General features: G+C 47.9%; 1 protein-coding gene across 1 annotated transcript in view; it reads right to left on the reverse strand.

The window, feature by feature from the left end:
• CYP4F22 (cytochrome P450 family 4 subfamily F member 22) overlaps positions 1 to 16,145 on the reverse strand; it is a 36,319-nt gene extending 20,174 nt beyond the window's left edge. The window contains exons 1-2 of the mRNA XM_020880821.2: positions 16,061 to 16,145; positions 3,048 to 3,270 (exon numbers count right to left, since the gene is read on the reverse strand). Of these exons, the coding sequence (XP_020736480.2) occupies positions 3,048 to 3,269 (222 nt within the window). The 5' untranslated portion in view covers position 3,270; positions 16,061 to 16,145. The remainder of the gene's footprint in view (positions 1 to 3,047; positions 3,271 to 16,060) is intronic.
• Between the last annotated feature and the right edge of the window lie 1,036 nt (positions 16,146 to 17,181).

Genomic DNA, 17,181 nt, shown 5'->3' on the forward strand with positions numbered 1-17,181 from the left:
GGGGGAAATCAACCCCCCTTCTGAGGACAATTGAGATGATTTATGAAATAGCAAAATGAAAGAGTCCTAGCACAGGGCTTGACACACGGCTGGTGCTCAAGAAATAAAACCAGTAACAGTAAATACAATAATGATAATGATTGCCATTTATCGAGTATTTCTGTTTGTAATAAAACATTACTGGCATTGTTCTCTTTAACACATACACGTGCTTGCAGTGTTGGGCACTTCCATGGGCACTTTTCATATATTCATATGTTCAACCCACACAAAAACCCTATGACGTAGTTGCTACTATTTTCCCCATTTTACTTTACTCAGTAGGGTCAAATGACTTGTGTTAAGTTACAGGTGAGTAAGGGACTGTCTTCGTTTGGGCTCCCCTAGAAGCAGAAACCAAAACAAGAGTTCTAGGGCAAGCAGTTTACTTGGGAGGGTAATCCCCCAAAGGAGAGGGGAAGTGAGATTAAGACAGAAAAGGCAGCCAGTAAAGAGTCGTCAAGGGAATTATCCCCATGGGCAACTGGGGCTGATTCCCACTGGGGATCTCTGGGAGGACATCCACCTCAGGGTCAACCCATTTGAGGGTGAGGGGGCAGGGGTGTTTTTATACCAGCTCCCTTAGTCCCATAGTCACTGACCAAGGGCTATCCTGGGGCATTAATTCACAAGCTAACAATCCACCCAGGCAGAGTGGGTTACAGCTGCTAGAGAAAGCCCTGGAACACAGGCCAGTCAGCCCCTTGCAGCCAAAAATGGGCTGAGAGGATGTGAACAGACAGTGGCATCACCTGCCACAGTGGTGAAGCCAGGATTTGAACCCAGGCCCCCCAAGCTCCAAAACACCTGCTCTTAAACAACATGCTCTATGAGGCAGAGCTCTTCAGGCTCAGCATCAGGTGGATCTGAGCTCAAACCCATCCTCAGCAGCTGTGTGATCTTGGGCAAATCACTTGACCTCTTCGAGCCCCAAAGATCAAATCCAAATTATAGGGCAGGTCCATGCCTATTTCATAAGCTATGAGAACTGGGAGAGCCCAAATACAAAAGACCTAACCCAGTGCCTGGTGAATGGCAGGGTCCAGCAATTGCAGAATGAATGAATGAATGATTCTTCTCTGGTTTCTGCCTCTCCGTCTGGATCAAGTTCAGCCCTGAGCCTGTCCACAGCCAAGGGAGACTATGGCATCATCCAGATCTCTCGGCCCCAGGATGGGCCCATGGGGTCAAGGTTGAACTTCAGAGCTGGCCCCGGCCTACCACCCATGGCAGCAGGGCCTGGCCACCACTTTGAGGACCACCATCATGCCAGAGGGCTTCCTGGAGTAAGGCTGGATATGGGGCATGGCAAATGAGTAGAAGTTCACCTGACAGGAAAAGATATTCTGGGCAGAGGGCAGTTTTGGCAAAGGCCATGGAGGTGGAAAGTCAGAACTTGTTCATGGAACAGGAAGTCATTCTATGAAAATAGACAGAGACAGTGGAACAGGTGAGGAGGGTGAGGGTTAGGGTCTAAAGGGACTTGACCTCCAGCTGAGGAGTTAGGAGTTTCTCAGGACAGCCTTGGAGGGTGTGTGAGCAGGGAAGGAACATGGTGGGATTCCAGAATCTTTCTGGAGCCTGGATGAGGGATGAACCAGAGGGATGAGAATGAAGGCAGGAGCCCAGGAAGGAGGCTGGACCATGGAATAGCAGAAGAGGAGAAAGGAGGCCTGAGCAGGGCTCGGAGAACAGAAGAGAGGGAGATGATTCGGCACAAACAGGCAAGACTTGGTGAATCTGGCTCCAGGAAGATAATTCCCAAAACTAAGAGAAATGAATGCATTTTGCCCTATTGAATGGACATGTGTTTCCGCCTTCCTTCTTCTGAGACACTCAATCCAAGCAGTATCTAAAAGATATCTAGAATCACTCGCCCCTTCCAGTCTCTGCAGGACCCAGGAGGGAAGCACAGACATCCAACCCTGTGTAACAGGCCCAGCACCAGGCATGCCACAGACACAACTTCAAGAACCGTTGGAACACTCTCACGAGGCTATCAGGAACGATCCTATTTCCACAACGCAGATGAAGTATGGGGAGGTGAAGAAGCTTCTCAAGGTCACACAGGCAGCTCATGGTCGAGACCGGCAAGTCCACGCTGATGACCACTGCCCCATACTGCCTCCCCAAAGTCCTCCAAGTTCAGCCTAAGACTTTAACTGGGAAGATCTCCACAACTGTCTCTGCTTCATTTAGGTCTGGAAGGGGAACCAGGTGAGTCCAGCAGGGAAATAGGGGCTGGGCTCTGGGGCCCCCACAGTCTCAGCACCCTCGGGAGTCTGAATTTCTCTCTTACAACCTCTGAAGCCCATTTAGAAAAGTCCAGCCTTTCTCATCCAGAAGCCTGAGGGGCAAGGGTAGAGAGCTAAGATCAGGAGTGCTGGGACCAGACAGCATGGGTGTGAACCCAGACTCTGTCAGCTATGAGCTGTGTGGCCTAGGGCCAGCTACTTAACCTCTCTGTGTCTCAGTATTCTCCAGAAGGGAAAAAAAAAGGAGATAGTTGCTGGGCCTACCTTCTAGGATTGTCAAGCGGACTGAATGAGTTAATATTTATAAAGTGCCGGGACTAATACTCGGAATATATATGCAAAATAAGAAAAGAAATTAAAGAAAAGGGCTGAAATCCTCACCTGGGACCACAGCATTAAAGAGAATGGGAGAGCTTGTGAAACCACACTGGTGGACAGGTGAAGCAATGAAATCTATAAGGATACCTCCCACTCTCCCACCCGGATTTCATCAGCACTGGTGCCTGTTGCTATAGCAATAGCCGGGAATTATAGAGAGAACTTTAGAGTCGGCGCTGCCTCATCAAAGCTGTGTGACCTTGGGTAAACTGCTTGCCCTCTCTGAACCTCGGTCTCACTCAGATCCTGTAAAATGGGTCTGTTCATGGCTCCAACCAGATTCTTGAGGGGATAAGGGAAGCCAGAGGGCCATCATCCTTACTGAATACCTGTCCCTGCCCTGCCCACCCGGCCCACCCGCTCAGCCACACCCACCATGCCCAGATGGCCCAGCAGCCAGTTGCGCCGGGGTGGCTGGGGGAAGCAGCGTAGTCGGCGGCAGGTGATATAGAAACCCCAGCAGAGCCTCAGGAACTTCAGCAGAAGACGGAAAATGAAGAACAGCAGGGTGAGCAGGAGCCCGGACACAGCATACAAACGGAACGCCGTCTTCTCCAACCCCAGGAGGTGCAGCAGTCGCTCTGTGATGGGCAGCATCCTGGGGGGGAGACACATGGACTGGGGGTCAGTGAAGGTGGGAACCACCCTCCGGCCATGGGTGTGCCATACACACGATGACCTGTGGAGCCAAGCATGACATGCCTGGCACATTAATACATGTAAGTCCCAGGCACCAAGGACGCTTCCTCCCCCAAGGAGGAGGCGCCCCATCCAGCTGGCCCCTCCATATGCCCTCAGCCTTGACTTTGCAGAGCATCCTTCCTGACTTCTCCGCCTGTGCACAGCTGGCCAGAGTGTTAGAAAATTAAAACAAACTCACTTCCCTCCTCCTTTCTGACAGAGTTCTCAACCAATGACTGATGAGCTTTGCTGATGAGTCTCAACCAATGACTGATGAGCTTTGCTGATGAGTCTCAACCAATGACTGATGAGCTTTGCTGATGAGTCTCAACCAATGACTGATGAGCTTTGGTGATGAGTCTCAACCAATGACTGATGAGCTTTGCTGATGAGTCTCAACCAATGACTGATGAGCTTTGCTGATGAGTCTCAACCAATGACTGATGAGCTCCAGCTCCTTCTTTCTGGTTCAATGACCGATATGTGGTTCTACATGTGTTACTAATGTTCTTCAGCAGGACTCCAGCTGCCCATGAGAGAAACTTTCTCTATAAGCTGCCTCCTTTCCCCTGTCTTACTTCCCTCTTCATCTTTTAATTGAGGTGAAATCCACATGATATAAAATGAACCATTTTAAAGTAAGGAACTCACTGGCATTCACAGCGCTATGCAACCACCACTTCTAACCTAGTTCCGAAACATTTCCATCACCCCTAAAGGAGACCCCGACCCCATCAGCAGTCCACTCTCCCCTCCGCCCACCCCTGGCAATCACTAATCTTTTTCTTTTTCTTTTCTTTTTTTGTCTCTACGGATTTGTCTGTTCTGGACATTTCATATAAATGGAATCAAACCCTGCAACCTTTTACGTCTTTTGTAGCTGCCTTCACTCAGCACAATGCTTTCAAAGTTCATCACCTGGTAACATGTATCAGTCTTCATTTCTTGTACTGCTAGTAATAGTTCTTTGTAAGAATGTAGCACATTTTGTTTATCCATTCATCTGTTGGACATTTAGGATGGCTTTTGTTTTATTTTGTTTCATTTTGGCTTGGCCACACATGTAGCATCTTAGTTCTCCACCAGGGATCGAACCCTTGTCCCCTACATTGGAAGCAGAGTCCTAACCACTGGACCACCAGGGAAGTCTCTGTTTCCACCTTTGTGGCTACCCATGATGTGCGCTACTATGACCATGCATGTATATGTATTTGTTTGAGTCCCTGTTTGCAGTTCATTGGGGTTCACTTCCTCCCCGCTTACTGGTCTTTTCTGTGATCACTTCTCAAATAAACCACTTGCACTCAAATACTTGGCCTGAAGAAACCAAAACAGACTAGGTGGGTAGCAATAATATTAGGAACACAGTGATCAAGCATGCTCACTATGTGAGCATATGTGCCGTCTGGGTGGTGCCTCATTTCTTGGAACCTTAACACAATCCTTGGAGACAGGTCCTGTCATTCTTTTTTTTTTTTTTTTCCATTTATTTTTATTAGTTGGAGGCTAATTACTTTACAATATTCCATTGTCAAGACAATTCTAGCTCAGTGCCTCTAATTCAAGGGAGACAGGGAGCAGGCGGAGGTCCCCTGAACCCCCCACCTAGGCCAACTTCAATCACGTTTGAGGGCCCATGGATCTCAGACAACACCAAGGAGACTGCTGAAAATGCTCAAGTCCTGCTCTCATCAATCTCTTCACTCCATCCTATGAGCCAAGGGTTCCCTCTGTGCCCCTACCTCCTTGGACAACACAGCTAAAGGAACCCTGCAGAGCAAGTTCTCCCCTGTGTCCTCAACCTCCCCCACCTCTGCCAGGGGTGCCCCCCACTAGGGGCTCTGATTCACTGGCTCTTCCACCAGCCAGAGTCCAACTTCTAAGTGTTTGCAAGGATGTGAAGAAACTGGAAACCTATGCACTGCCGGAAGGAATGGAAAATGGAGAACATTATGGTTGTTATTCAAAAAAATTAAACATCAAATTACCATATGTTCTAGCGACCCCACTTCTGGGTAGATCCTCAAAAGAAGTGAAAGCAGAGAATCAGATATGTGTACACTCATGTTCATGGAGGAGCCAAAATTGCCAATAGCCAAAAATTGGAAGCAACCCAAGCATCTGTCGATGAAAGAATGGATAAATAAAATGTGGTCCATTCACATGTACACTCTGCTGTATTTAAAATGGACAACCAACAGGGACCTACTGTGTAGTACATGGAACTCTGCTCATAATGTTATGTGGCACCCTGGATGGGAGGGGAGTGGGGAGAGAAGGGATACATCATGTATTTGACTGAATCCCTTCCCTGTTCACTTGAAACTGTCACAACATTGTTAACTGGCTACATCCAAACACAAAATAAACTGCTTTTTTTTTAATGTAGACCATTCATACAGCAGAATATTGCATATGTGTGGGCTGTCTCTTTAGTCATGTCCCACTCTTTGTGACTCCATGGACTGTAACCCACCTCTGTCCATGGAATTCTCCAGGCAAGAATACTGAAGTGGGTTGCCATACCCTTCTCCAGAGGATCTTCCCAACCCAGGGATCGAACCTTCATCACTTATGTCTCCTGCATTGGCAGGCAGGTTCTTTACCTCTAGCACCACCTGGAAACCTCACAGTAGAATATTATGCAGCCTTTAGAAGGAGATTGTCACGTGTGCTGTAACATCAATGAACCTTGATGACACTACGCTAAAGTAAATAAGCCAGACACAGAGGGCAAATAATGTATGATATCCTCAAATGAGGTCCCTGGAGGGGTCAAATTCATAGACACAGAAAGTAGGATGATAGTTGCCAGAGCCTGGGGAGGGAATAGGAAGTTAGTGTTTAACAGATCCAGGGTTTTAACTAGGGAAGATGTAAAAGTTCAGGAGATGGTTGGTGGTGACAATTGTACCATGATGTGAATGTACTTAACACCACTGAACTATACACTTAAAATGATTAAGATGGTAAATGTTTTGTTTTTTTTAACCACAATTAAAATTCCTTTCAAAAATACAGACAAGGACTTCCCTGGCAGTCCAGTGGTTAAGACTTTGTCTTCCAACACAGGGGGTGTGGGTTCAACCGCTGGTCAGGGCCCTAAGATCTCACGTGCCTCATAGTCAAAAAACCAAAAGATGAAACAGAAGCACTGTTGTAACAGGGGCTTCCCCAGTGGCTCAGTAGGTAAAGAATCCACCTGCAATGCAGGAGACAAAGGAGATGCGGGTTTGATCCCTGTGTTGGGAAGATCCCCTGGAGGAGGGCATGGCAACCTGCTCCAATATTTTCACCTGGAAAATCCCATGGACAGAGAAGCCTGGTGGGCTACAGTCCAAAGGGTCGCAAAGAGTCAGACACAATTGAGCACGCGCACACACACATGCAAATTTGTAACAAATTCAATAAAGAGTAAAAATGGTCAGGATCAAAAAAATTTTGTTTTAAAAATACAGACAGACTGATGTAGGCAATAGGTCCTCTGGAAGGCTGAGGAGGTGAAGAAGGGAAAGAGGGAGGGTTGGGGGATAAGCAACCCTCCCTAATGAAACATGGAGAGCTCCAAGTCACAAGTCCCAGGCACAAGCTCTAAATTAGGGCCACATGCTCAAGCTACCGCACAATTGCACTCATCTCACACGCTAGTAAAGTAATGCTCAAAATTCTCCAAGCCAGGCTTCAGCAATACATGAACCGTGAACTTCCAGATGTTCAAGCTGGTTTTAGAAAAGGCAGAGGAACCAGAGATCAAATTGCCAACATCTGATGGATCATTGAAAAAGCAAGAGAGTTCCAGAAAAACATCTATTTCTGCTTTATTAACTACTCCAAAGCCTTCAACTGTGTGGATCACAACAAACTCTGGAAAATTCTGAAAGAGATGGGAATACCAGACCACCTGACCTGCCCCTTGAGAAACCTGTATGCGGGTCAGGAAGCAACAGTTAGAACTGGACATGGAACAATAGACTGGTTCCAAATAGGAAAAGGAGTACATCAAGGCTGTATATTGTCACCCTGCTTATTTAACTTATATGCAGAGTACATCACGAGAAACGCTGGGCTGGAGGAAGCACAAGCTGGAATCAAGATTGCTGGGAGAAATATCAATAACCTCAGATATGCAGATGATACCACCCTTATGGCAGAAAGTGAAGAGGAACTAAAAAGCCTCTTGATGAAAGTGAAAGAGGAGAGTGAAAAAGTTGGCTTAAAGCTCAACATTCAGAAAACTAAGATCATGGCATCTGGTCCCATCACTTCATGGGAAATAGATGGGGAGACAGTGGAAACAGTGTCAGGCTTTATTTTTTGGGGCTCCAAAATCATTTCAGATGGTGATTGCAGCCATGAAATTAAGACACTTACTCCTTGGAAGGAAAGTTATGACCAACGTAGACGGCATATTAAAAAGCAGAGACATTACTTTGCCAACAAAGGTTCGTCTGGTCAAGGGTATGGTTTTTCCAGTGGTCATGTATGGATGTGAGAGTTGGACTGTGAGGAAAGCTGAGTGCCTAAAAATTGATGCTTTTGAACTGTGGTGTTGGAGAAGAGTCTTAGTCCCTTGGACTACAAGGAGACCCAACCAGTCCATCCTAAAGGCGATCAGCCCTGGATGTTCATTGGAAGGACTGATGCTGAAGCTGAAACTCCAATACTTTGGCCACCTCATGCGAAGAGTTAACTCTTTGGAAAAGACCCTGATGCTGGGAGGGATTGGGGGCAGGAGGAGAAGGGGATGACAGAGAATGAGATGGCTGGATGACATCACCGACTCAAAGGGCATGAGTTTGAGTAAACTCCAGGAGTTGGTGATGGACAGGGAGGCCTGGCGTGCTGTGATTCATGGGGTCGCAAAGAGTTGGACATGACTGAGCAACTGAAATGAACTGAACTGAATGTGGGCCACCTCTCCCATGGATGCAGAGGTGACATGCTCCGCAGTAAGTAGCCATAGGTATTTATTTATTTACTGATTTCACTGGGTAATGATTCTTCCCAGTTATACCAGGAAGCCAGCTAGTGGGTGAATACATGCAAGCTAAGTTGCTTCAGTCATGTCCAGCAGTGGTCGGGAAGGCCTTTCAGGGGAGGAATATCTGAGAGGCCTTCACAAAGGCCAGGTTGTAAAGAGGAACCTAGGGGGACAAAGGGGGCTTTTTTACTAATTATGTGCACATGCACACACACACACATACACTGTAAGCAGCTGGGTTCTAATCCTGACTCTTCCACTGCCTGGCTTTAACTGTCACCCCAAGTTCCCCCATCTGGAAATGGGGGTGGCTGTAACAGGTGATCTCTGAGTCCATCAGGTTTGACCACTCCAGTGTGTAGTCTGGAGTGGAATGCTGGGGTCAAGGTCACCATCCTGGCAGGTCCAAGACTCCTGGGAGTGAGTTGGATTCAATATATTCAGCTATGGACATCAGCCGAAGCTCCAGTACTATACTCCAATACTTTGGCAACCTGGTGTGAAGAGCCAACTCATTGGAAAAAAAAAAAAAACAAAACTCTGATACTGAGAAAGATTGAGGGCAGGAGGAGAAGGGAGCAACAGAGGATGAGATGGTTGGATGGCATCACTGACTCAATGGACATGAGTTTGAGCAAACTCCAGGAGATAGTGAAGGACAGGGAAGCCTGGCATGCTACAGTCTATGAGGTCACAAAGAGTCAGATATGATATCATGACTGAACAAGAACAACAATGAGGGAAGAACAACCAAAGAGGGAAGGGGGATGGGATAAATTGAAAGATTGGAATTGACATATACACACTACTACATATAAAATAGGTAACTTAGAAGGACCTACTGTATATCACAGGAAAACCTACTCAATGCTCTATAATGACCTATATGGGAAGAGAATTTTAAAAAGAGTGGATCTACATGTATGTATCAATATAGCTGATTTACTTTGCTATACAGCAGAAGCTAACCCAACATTGTAAAGTAACTATGGTGGTGGTTTAGTCACTAAGTCGTGTCCAACTCTCTGAAACACCATGGGCTGTAGCCCACCAGACTCCTCTGTCCATAGGATTTTCCAGGCAAGAACACTGGGGTGGGGTTCCAGTTCCTTCTCCAGCGGAATCTTCCCTAACCAGGGATCAAACCCTCATCTCTTGCATCTTCTGCTTGGCATGCAGACTCTTTACCGCTGTGCCACCTGGGAAGCCTTAAATTCACTATATTTCAATAAAATGTTTTATATATATATTCAGCCAACAGCCCCCCCCCCCCCCGGGTCACATCTAACCCTGGTTGCAGTCTGCCTCCCATCCCAGCCGCCACACACACAACCTTTCTAAAGGCTTGTCATGCCCTTGGTCAAACTCCCTCCATGGCTCCCCACTCCCCAACCCTGGCATCCAAAGCCCGTTGGGAGGGGAACCCTGCCCATCCTCCACCTCAGCCACAAAGATGTCTCTTCTCAGTCTGTTTTGGACCTGGCCCCTGTTTTCCTCACTCGGTTTGTAAATGCTGGTGTTCCTTAGAGCTTGGGCCTGGGTGGTCCTCTCCTCGCCTTCTGTGCACACCTCCTGAGACTCTCAACGCCTCCCCTGGCCACCAAGACCCATCTCTGAGGTACCTCCCATGCCTCAGTGCTCCCCCCAGTAGGTCCAGCCAACTCCTGGATAGTCCCCCAAAGGTACCCCCCAGACCCTCAGACGCACCTCACCTCCTACCTCCCTCCTTCTTCCTCCATCCAATCTGTCATCAGCTCCAACCTAAACATCCTTTGCTTCCATTCATTTTTCTCCATCCCCATCTTTCATCTTTCTAGTAACCCTCAGAGGAAACTGAGGGGTTCTTCAGTGGAATTGCAGCAAAAGCCTCCTCCTCCACCCAGGAAAATCCCAGCTGACATCTCAATCCATGAAATGTCTTCCTGAATTGAAATGTGGAGAAATTGGAACAAGATAAAGCATGATCCATGGAAAAGGGGTCCCTGCTCCAGGTGGGTTGCTGGATGGGGAGGCCCAGAGAAACCCTGTCCCCACCTCATCACCCCCCAGGCCAGGTACAGGCTGCAGTCTTTCCCAGGGCAGACATCAGCTCTACTCCTAGCAGAAAAAAACAAACATGCTGTGGGTCCCCAATTGGCTCTCCACCCTGGGAGCCTTGACCTTCCCACCCACATAATAGGAATAAAAGAAAGAGGTCCATCTGATGCCCATGGGAAGGGCTCAATAAATGGGTGCACTGAGGAAGTCCTTTACTTCCCTCAGCTGGGTTCCTCAAACAAGAGCATTTCTGTCCAATGCCCCTCCCCCAAAAGAAGGTTTTGAGGTGCTGCAGCTGCTGTGGGAAACAGTTTGGTGATCTCACAAAAAGTTAAATACAGAATCACCTGATGACCCGGCAATTCCACTTCTAGCGAAGTGAAAGTCACTCAGTTGTGTCTGACTCTTTGTGACCTCATGGACTATAGAATACATGTAATTCTCCAGGCCAGAATACTGGAGTGGGTAGTCTTTCCCTTCTCCAGTGGAGCTTCCCAACCCAGGAATTGAACCGGGGTCTCTGGCATTGCAGGCAGATTCTTTACCAACTGAGCTATCAGGGAAGCCTGAGGGGTATACCGAAAAGAATTGAAAACAGTGACTTAGATACTTGTGTACAAATATTCATAGCAGCACTGTTCACAATCATCAAAAGATGGGAGCAACCCAAAGGCCCATCAATTGATGGCGGATAAATATCATATAGTGTATCTACACAATGGAATATCACTCAGTCACAAAAACGAATGAAGCCCTGACACATGCTACATCATGGATGAACCTCAGAAACATCATGCTGAGTGAAAGGAGCAAGACACAAAAGTCCATGTACTGTATAATCCGATTCATATGAGAGATCCAGAGTAGGTAAATCCATAGAGACAGAAAGCAGATTCATGGTTGCCAGGGCCTGGGGGTGGGGAAAGGGAAGTGACTGCTAATGGGTATGGTGTCTCCTTTCAGGCTGATGAAAATGTTTTGGAAATAGATACCTGCAATGATTGTACAACATTGTGAATGTTTTGATACTAAATGCCACTGAATTGTTCCCTTTAAAATAGCTATTTTAGGGACTTCCCTAGTGGTCCAGCGGCTAAGACTCCCAGCTCCCAATGCTGGGGGGCCGAGGTTCGATCCCCAGTTGGGGAACTAGATTTCATATGCTGCAGCTACAAGATCCTGAATGTTGCAATGAAGATCGAAGATCCTGCATCCAGCAACTAAGACCCAGCACAGTCAAATAAATAAATAACTAAAAACAAAAATATTTTTAGTTGTTTTATATTAGATGCATTCTGCCTCAATTTTTTAAGTGCAATAAAAGTTTGAGGACCCATGAGAAATTTGTCGTGGTGGCTGCCTCTGGAAGGAAATTGGAAGAACTGGGAGCAGGACTGGAAAAGAGACTTACCTTTCCCTCTCCAACTTTGGGGGACTTTTTGATTTTCTATACCCTGAGCACATATTGAAGTAGCAGTATTAGAAGTAAACATCTACTTCTGCTTTATTGAGAGGCTTTATGCCAAAGCCTTTGACTGTGTGGATCACAACAAACTCTGGAAAATTCTGAAAGAGATGGGAATACCAGACCACCTGACCTGCCTCCTGAGAAATCTATATGCAGGTCAGGAAGCAACAGTTAGAACTGGACATGGAACAACAGACTGGTTCCAGATCATGAAAGGGGTCTGTCAAGGCTGTATATTGTCACCCTGCTTATTTAACTTATATGCAGAGTACATCATGAGAAATGCTGGGCTGGAAGAAGCACAAGCTGGAATCAAGATTGCTGGGAGAAATATCAATAACCTCAGATATGCAGATGACACCACCCTTATGGCCAAAAGCAAAGAAGAACTAAAGAGTCTCTTGATGAAAGTGAAAGAGAAGAGTAAAAAAGTTGGCTTAAAGCTCAACATTCAGAAAACTAAGATCATGGCATCCCGTCCCATCACTTCATGGCAAATAGATGGGGAAACAATGGAAACAGTGACAGACTTTATCTTTTTGGGCTTCAAAATCACTGCAGATGGTGACTGCAGCCATGAAATTAAAACAGTTGCTCCTTGGAAGAAAAGTTATGACCAACCTAGACAGCATATTAAAAAGCAGAGACATTACTTTGCCAAAAAAGGTCCATCTAGTCAAAGCTATGATTTTTCCAGTAGTCATGTATGCATGTGAGAGTTGGAATATAAAGAATATAAAGAAAGCTGAGCGCCGAAGAATGGACACTTTTGAACTGTGGTGTTGGAGAAGACTCTTGAGAGTCCCTTGGACTGCAAGGAGATCCAACCAGTCCATCTTAAAGGAAATCAGTCATGAATATTCATTGGAAGGACTGATGCTGAAATTGAAACTCCAATACTTTGGCCACCTGATCTGAAGAGCGGACTCATTTGAAAAGACCCTGATGCTGGGAAAGGTTGAAGTCAGGAGGAGAAGGGGATGACAGAGGATGAGATGGTTGGGTGGCATGACCGACTCAATGGACATGAGTTTGGGTGGACTCCAGGAGCTGGTGATGGACAGGGAAGCCTGGCGTGCTGCAGTCCATGGGGTCGCAAAGAGTTAGAGACGACTGAGTGACTGAACTGAACTGAGCACACATTGACCACTCAAAAATGATTTAACTGTGAAAATTAGTGAGTTGTACAACCCAAAGAATGAACTCTACTTTAAACTTTGGGCTTTGGTTAGTAATAATGTTCTATATTGGTTCATCAACTGTAACAAATGCACCAGGCTGATGGGAGATGTTAATAACAAGGGAGTTGGGGGGGCAGGTGTGGGAGCTCTGTACTTTCTGGGTAGTTTTTCTTTAGACCTAACACTGCTCTAAAAGGTAAAGTCTAGAATTGGGAGGGGAGCATTGAAATATATATACTAGCAAATGTAAAACAGAGAGCTAATGGGAAGTTACTGTATAACAGGATGTTCAACCTGGTGCTCTGTGACAACCTAGAGCGTAGGGATGGGGTGGGAGGTGGAAGGGAGGTTCAAGAGGGGGGAACATATGTATCCCTTTGGCTGATTCATGATGATGTATCACAGAAACCAACACAACATTGTAAAGCAATTATCTTCCAATTAAGAAGAAATAAAGTTACATTTTAAAAAATAAATAAAAATGTAACTATTTTTAAGAAAAATGAATTAATTGATAGCACAGTGAACTATATTCAATATCCTATGATAAACCATAATCAAAATGAATACAAAAAAGAACAGAGAACATATTTGGGAATGCAGGCAGCTACTCCTTTTCTTAATATGGGTACTGGTGACATGTGTGGGTTCACTGTGAGGACACACCAGTTCTAGAATGTGCACTTTCCAGCATATATATGGTACTTCAACTAAAAAAAAAATTAAAAATAAAATGAAGAGGTGTTAGGGGGTTGCAATATCCTTCAAAATGCATTTTGGATTCAAATCACAGCTCTGCCCCTCCCCAAGTAAGCAGGCTGGAGTGAGCCCAGTCCCCATCCTCAGCTTCCATTTTCCAATCTGTAAAATGGGTTAATAATAACAGGACCTAACGCTTAAGGATGTTTGGAACACTTCAGTGAGATAAGGCTTGACACACAGCATGCAAAATTTCAGCCATTATTCCTATTTCTATTAGCATTTTATGGAAGTGAGAGAAATTCAAAGCTGACACTCTCAAGACCATGTGGGAAGCTGGCACGCCTGTCCCTCTCTGCACCAGCCCCCAAACTCATTCCAGATGCCAAGAAAGGCCCTTCAGCAGACCTGCCCTGACAGAGGTGACCCCACCCACCCTACTTGGGCAGTCATTATCTGAAGATGAAGATGCCAGCGACTGGCTCCAAAGCCAGCCCACGCCCATGGAGCGCTGGTTTGTCAGGTTAGCCCAGCCTGCAAACGGGGACTCGTCATACAAGGCATGCAGACTCCTGAGAAGGAATGCAGTGATGTGGACCCCGACCCACCAGAAACCATATGTCTGCCTCTCCTTGACCTACAGGTACTACGCATCCTACCTCTGCCCCCACCCACAAAGTGGCCTGACAAGCACCCAACACTGACTGTCCCCAATACCTCACGTTCCAGCCCTGCTCTCCGTCCCGTCTCGCAGCCTTTAGTCAAGACAGTCTACCCCTGTGATCCCACTCTACGCCAAAGGGCTGGCCCAGGCACAACTCTTATTTTTCCAAAGTGCCAAGCCCCAGATGGTATGATGGAAGGGGGCCTACCCCAAAATTTCTGGGGTTCAGAGATTCAGGGGGGCAATTATGAGGGCAGGGCCAAGTTGGAAGCTCAGGGTGTGAAGTCGGGGCATCTCGACACAGCTTTGGGCATATTGTAAGTGTTTGCCTGCAGTTACTTTGGCCCAAAGGAAATCTTGACAGAAAAAGGAGCTTAAAAGACACCAGTAATCTAGAGCATTTCAGGGCTGCAATTGTCTCTGCCCATCCAGAGTAACCACACTTGGATGTTCCTTGAACAGGACTCCATGAAGCTCTGCCTCTTAGCTGTGTGACCTCAGGAGAGTGTCCATACACCTCTTGGAGCCTCAGTTTCCTCATCCAAAAGACAGGAACCGTATTACCCACCTCCTAGAGCTGAGATGACATTTCTGCAATTTTTAATCTGCTCAGCTCAGTGCTTGATCAAGGACAAAAAGTCCTTGATCAAAGGTATCTCTCGTGGCTGTTGGTACCACCATCACATTCATTATTGTTACCCTGCCATTCGAGGATTTAGAGAACCATGCCCAAGTCTTAACAGGGAGGAGAAATGGGGTCCCAGTCTCTGAATGTCCCCAGAGTCATCCAAGCACCTCCTCAGATACAAACTCAGGTCACGGCCGGACACTCATCTGGATCTAACGTTACTGCTCCGAAACCCAAGCTGGGCTATACTGAGAGGCTGCAACCATCGGAAAGTACCCAGGATTTTGGGGTCAGCCAGGGCTGGTTTGTTCAAATCCCAGCTCCCCAACTGTTTCCCTCCTACCTCCAGCCTGAGACTTATCAGCTGATGGGCTTCAGTTGCCTTGCAGTGCTCCCAGCTGACTAACCATCCCCTGGTCCAAGCAGGCTGGTTCAGACCCCTGGGACACAACAGAACATTATCTCTTCATCATACAACAGACATCAGCTGGGAACAATGGCAGGACCTCACACCCAACTGTGGGGACCCAGGCAGGCATCCTCTTTTCATAGAGGGGCTCTTGGAGGCTCGATGCCTGCGAGGTGTGTGACCCAGGCAGGACCACAAGCCTAAAGTTTATCAGCAGCATGCAGCCTTCCCTTTAGGACATAGTGAAGTGAAATCCCAGTGACCCCCATCAGTCTTAAGGAGGCGTCATAGGGCTGGACTCCGATCCGTCTACCAAAACCTGATGAGGAGTGCCTTCTTAAGACCTGGGTCTGCATGGACACCCAGAGAGAAACATGTATCCAGGACTCCTAGGCTCACAACAGGAGAAACCTCGCACAGATGCAGAGACGGTCGGGGATACACACATACACACCAGAGTCCCTTACAGGCAGTCCCCTCTTGGGTCCTGGGGATCCCTGGGGCCCGCGGTGCCCCGCCAGCCGCCGCGCGCAGCCCCTCGCACCCGCGGTACCAGCCCAGGAGCTGGTGCACCTCGGGTTACCGCGCTGGGCTGCCGCCGCTCTTAGGTTACAGCCCGCCCCTCCCCACACGCACTCACCCTGCGGATCTCGGCCTCCCGCCCTCGATCCGGATCTGCCTGAACCGCAACCTCGGGCTCTGACCGCGCAGTCAGACAACCCAGCCCTTTAACCCTCCCCGCCGGCCGGCCGCGACGGGAGGCCCGCCCCGGGCACGCCCCCCGATCTCAACATCCTCTGGGCGGGGACCGAGGCGCGGCCCCCAGAGACCGGAGAAAATGAGAGACAGTGGAGACATGCAGGCGTGGACAGGAGCAGAAAGGGAAAGACCCCAGAGGCCCCAGTGAGAGACAGTGACAGGTGGAAAGATGGAGAACAAGATGCTGAGATAGAGAAAGAGACAGGTGAAGAGACAGACTTAAGATACCCAGAGGCCCCAAACCATCAGGCTTCCTGCCACCCTGACTGCCTTTGGCGCCTTTATCCCCCTCTGGACCACTCTCTAGGACCCATCTCCCACACCAGCACCCCTCATGGCCGCCAATCCAGGGCCTGCTCCCAAGCTGGAACAGGGGTCCCTAAGCCAGCACCCGCAGGCCCCCAGGAGCCTCCTCTGGGATCCCCAGAAATTCTTAAACTCCAACAGCCCTTGGGAACCAGCTCTCCCGCTCCCTCTGGATCTCAGGTCCAACCCACCCACCTGGGGCTCTGCAACCAGGAAGATTTCCGAATTCAACAAGCACCACAGACTCTTTTTCTGCTCTTCCCACTCCAGCCATCTCCTGCCAGCCACCCTGACCCCTCCAGCTAGGATGTTGTCCTTGGCCAGCCCACCTGCTCCAGATGTACCTGGCAGAGTCAGCCAGCCTCCAGTCACCATTGCCTGACCTCGGCAAGAGGGCAGGCAGATAGGAGGACTCACAGCTGGCCTCCAGCCCCCCATGGTCTTCCCAGAGCAAAGCAAATGACCTTGCACATACTGGATGCCCAAAACTGTCAAAGGAGGGAGAAAAAAACCCTGGAGAACAAAGGCCCAAGGTTTTATTTCAGGGCCATCTAGGAAACCTGAGGCACAGGCTACAGGCTTGAGAGGAGACATCTCCCCTCAAGACTGTCCAGATTCAGGCAAGGGCTAGGTCAAACAGAGAAGCCTGAAGCTATGAGAAAATAATGGTCCCCTCTTAATGAGCTCCAGAGTTAA

The sequence above is a fragment of the Odocoileus virginianus genome, chromosome 3 (genome assembly GCF_023699985.2).
Source record: "Odocoileus virginianus isolate 20LAN1187 ecotype Illinois chromosome 3, Ovbor_1.2, whole genome shotgun sequence".
In the NCBI taxonomy this organism is placed as follows: domain Eukaryota; kingdom Metazoa; phylum Chordata; class Mammalia; order Artiodactyla; family Cervidae; genus Odocoileus; species Odocoileus virginianus.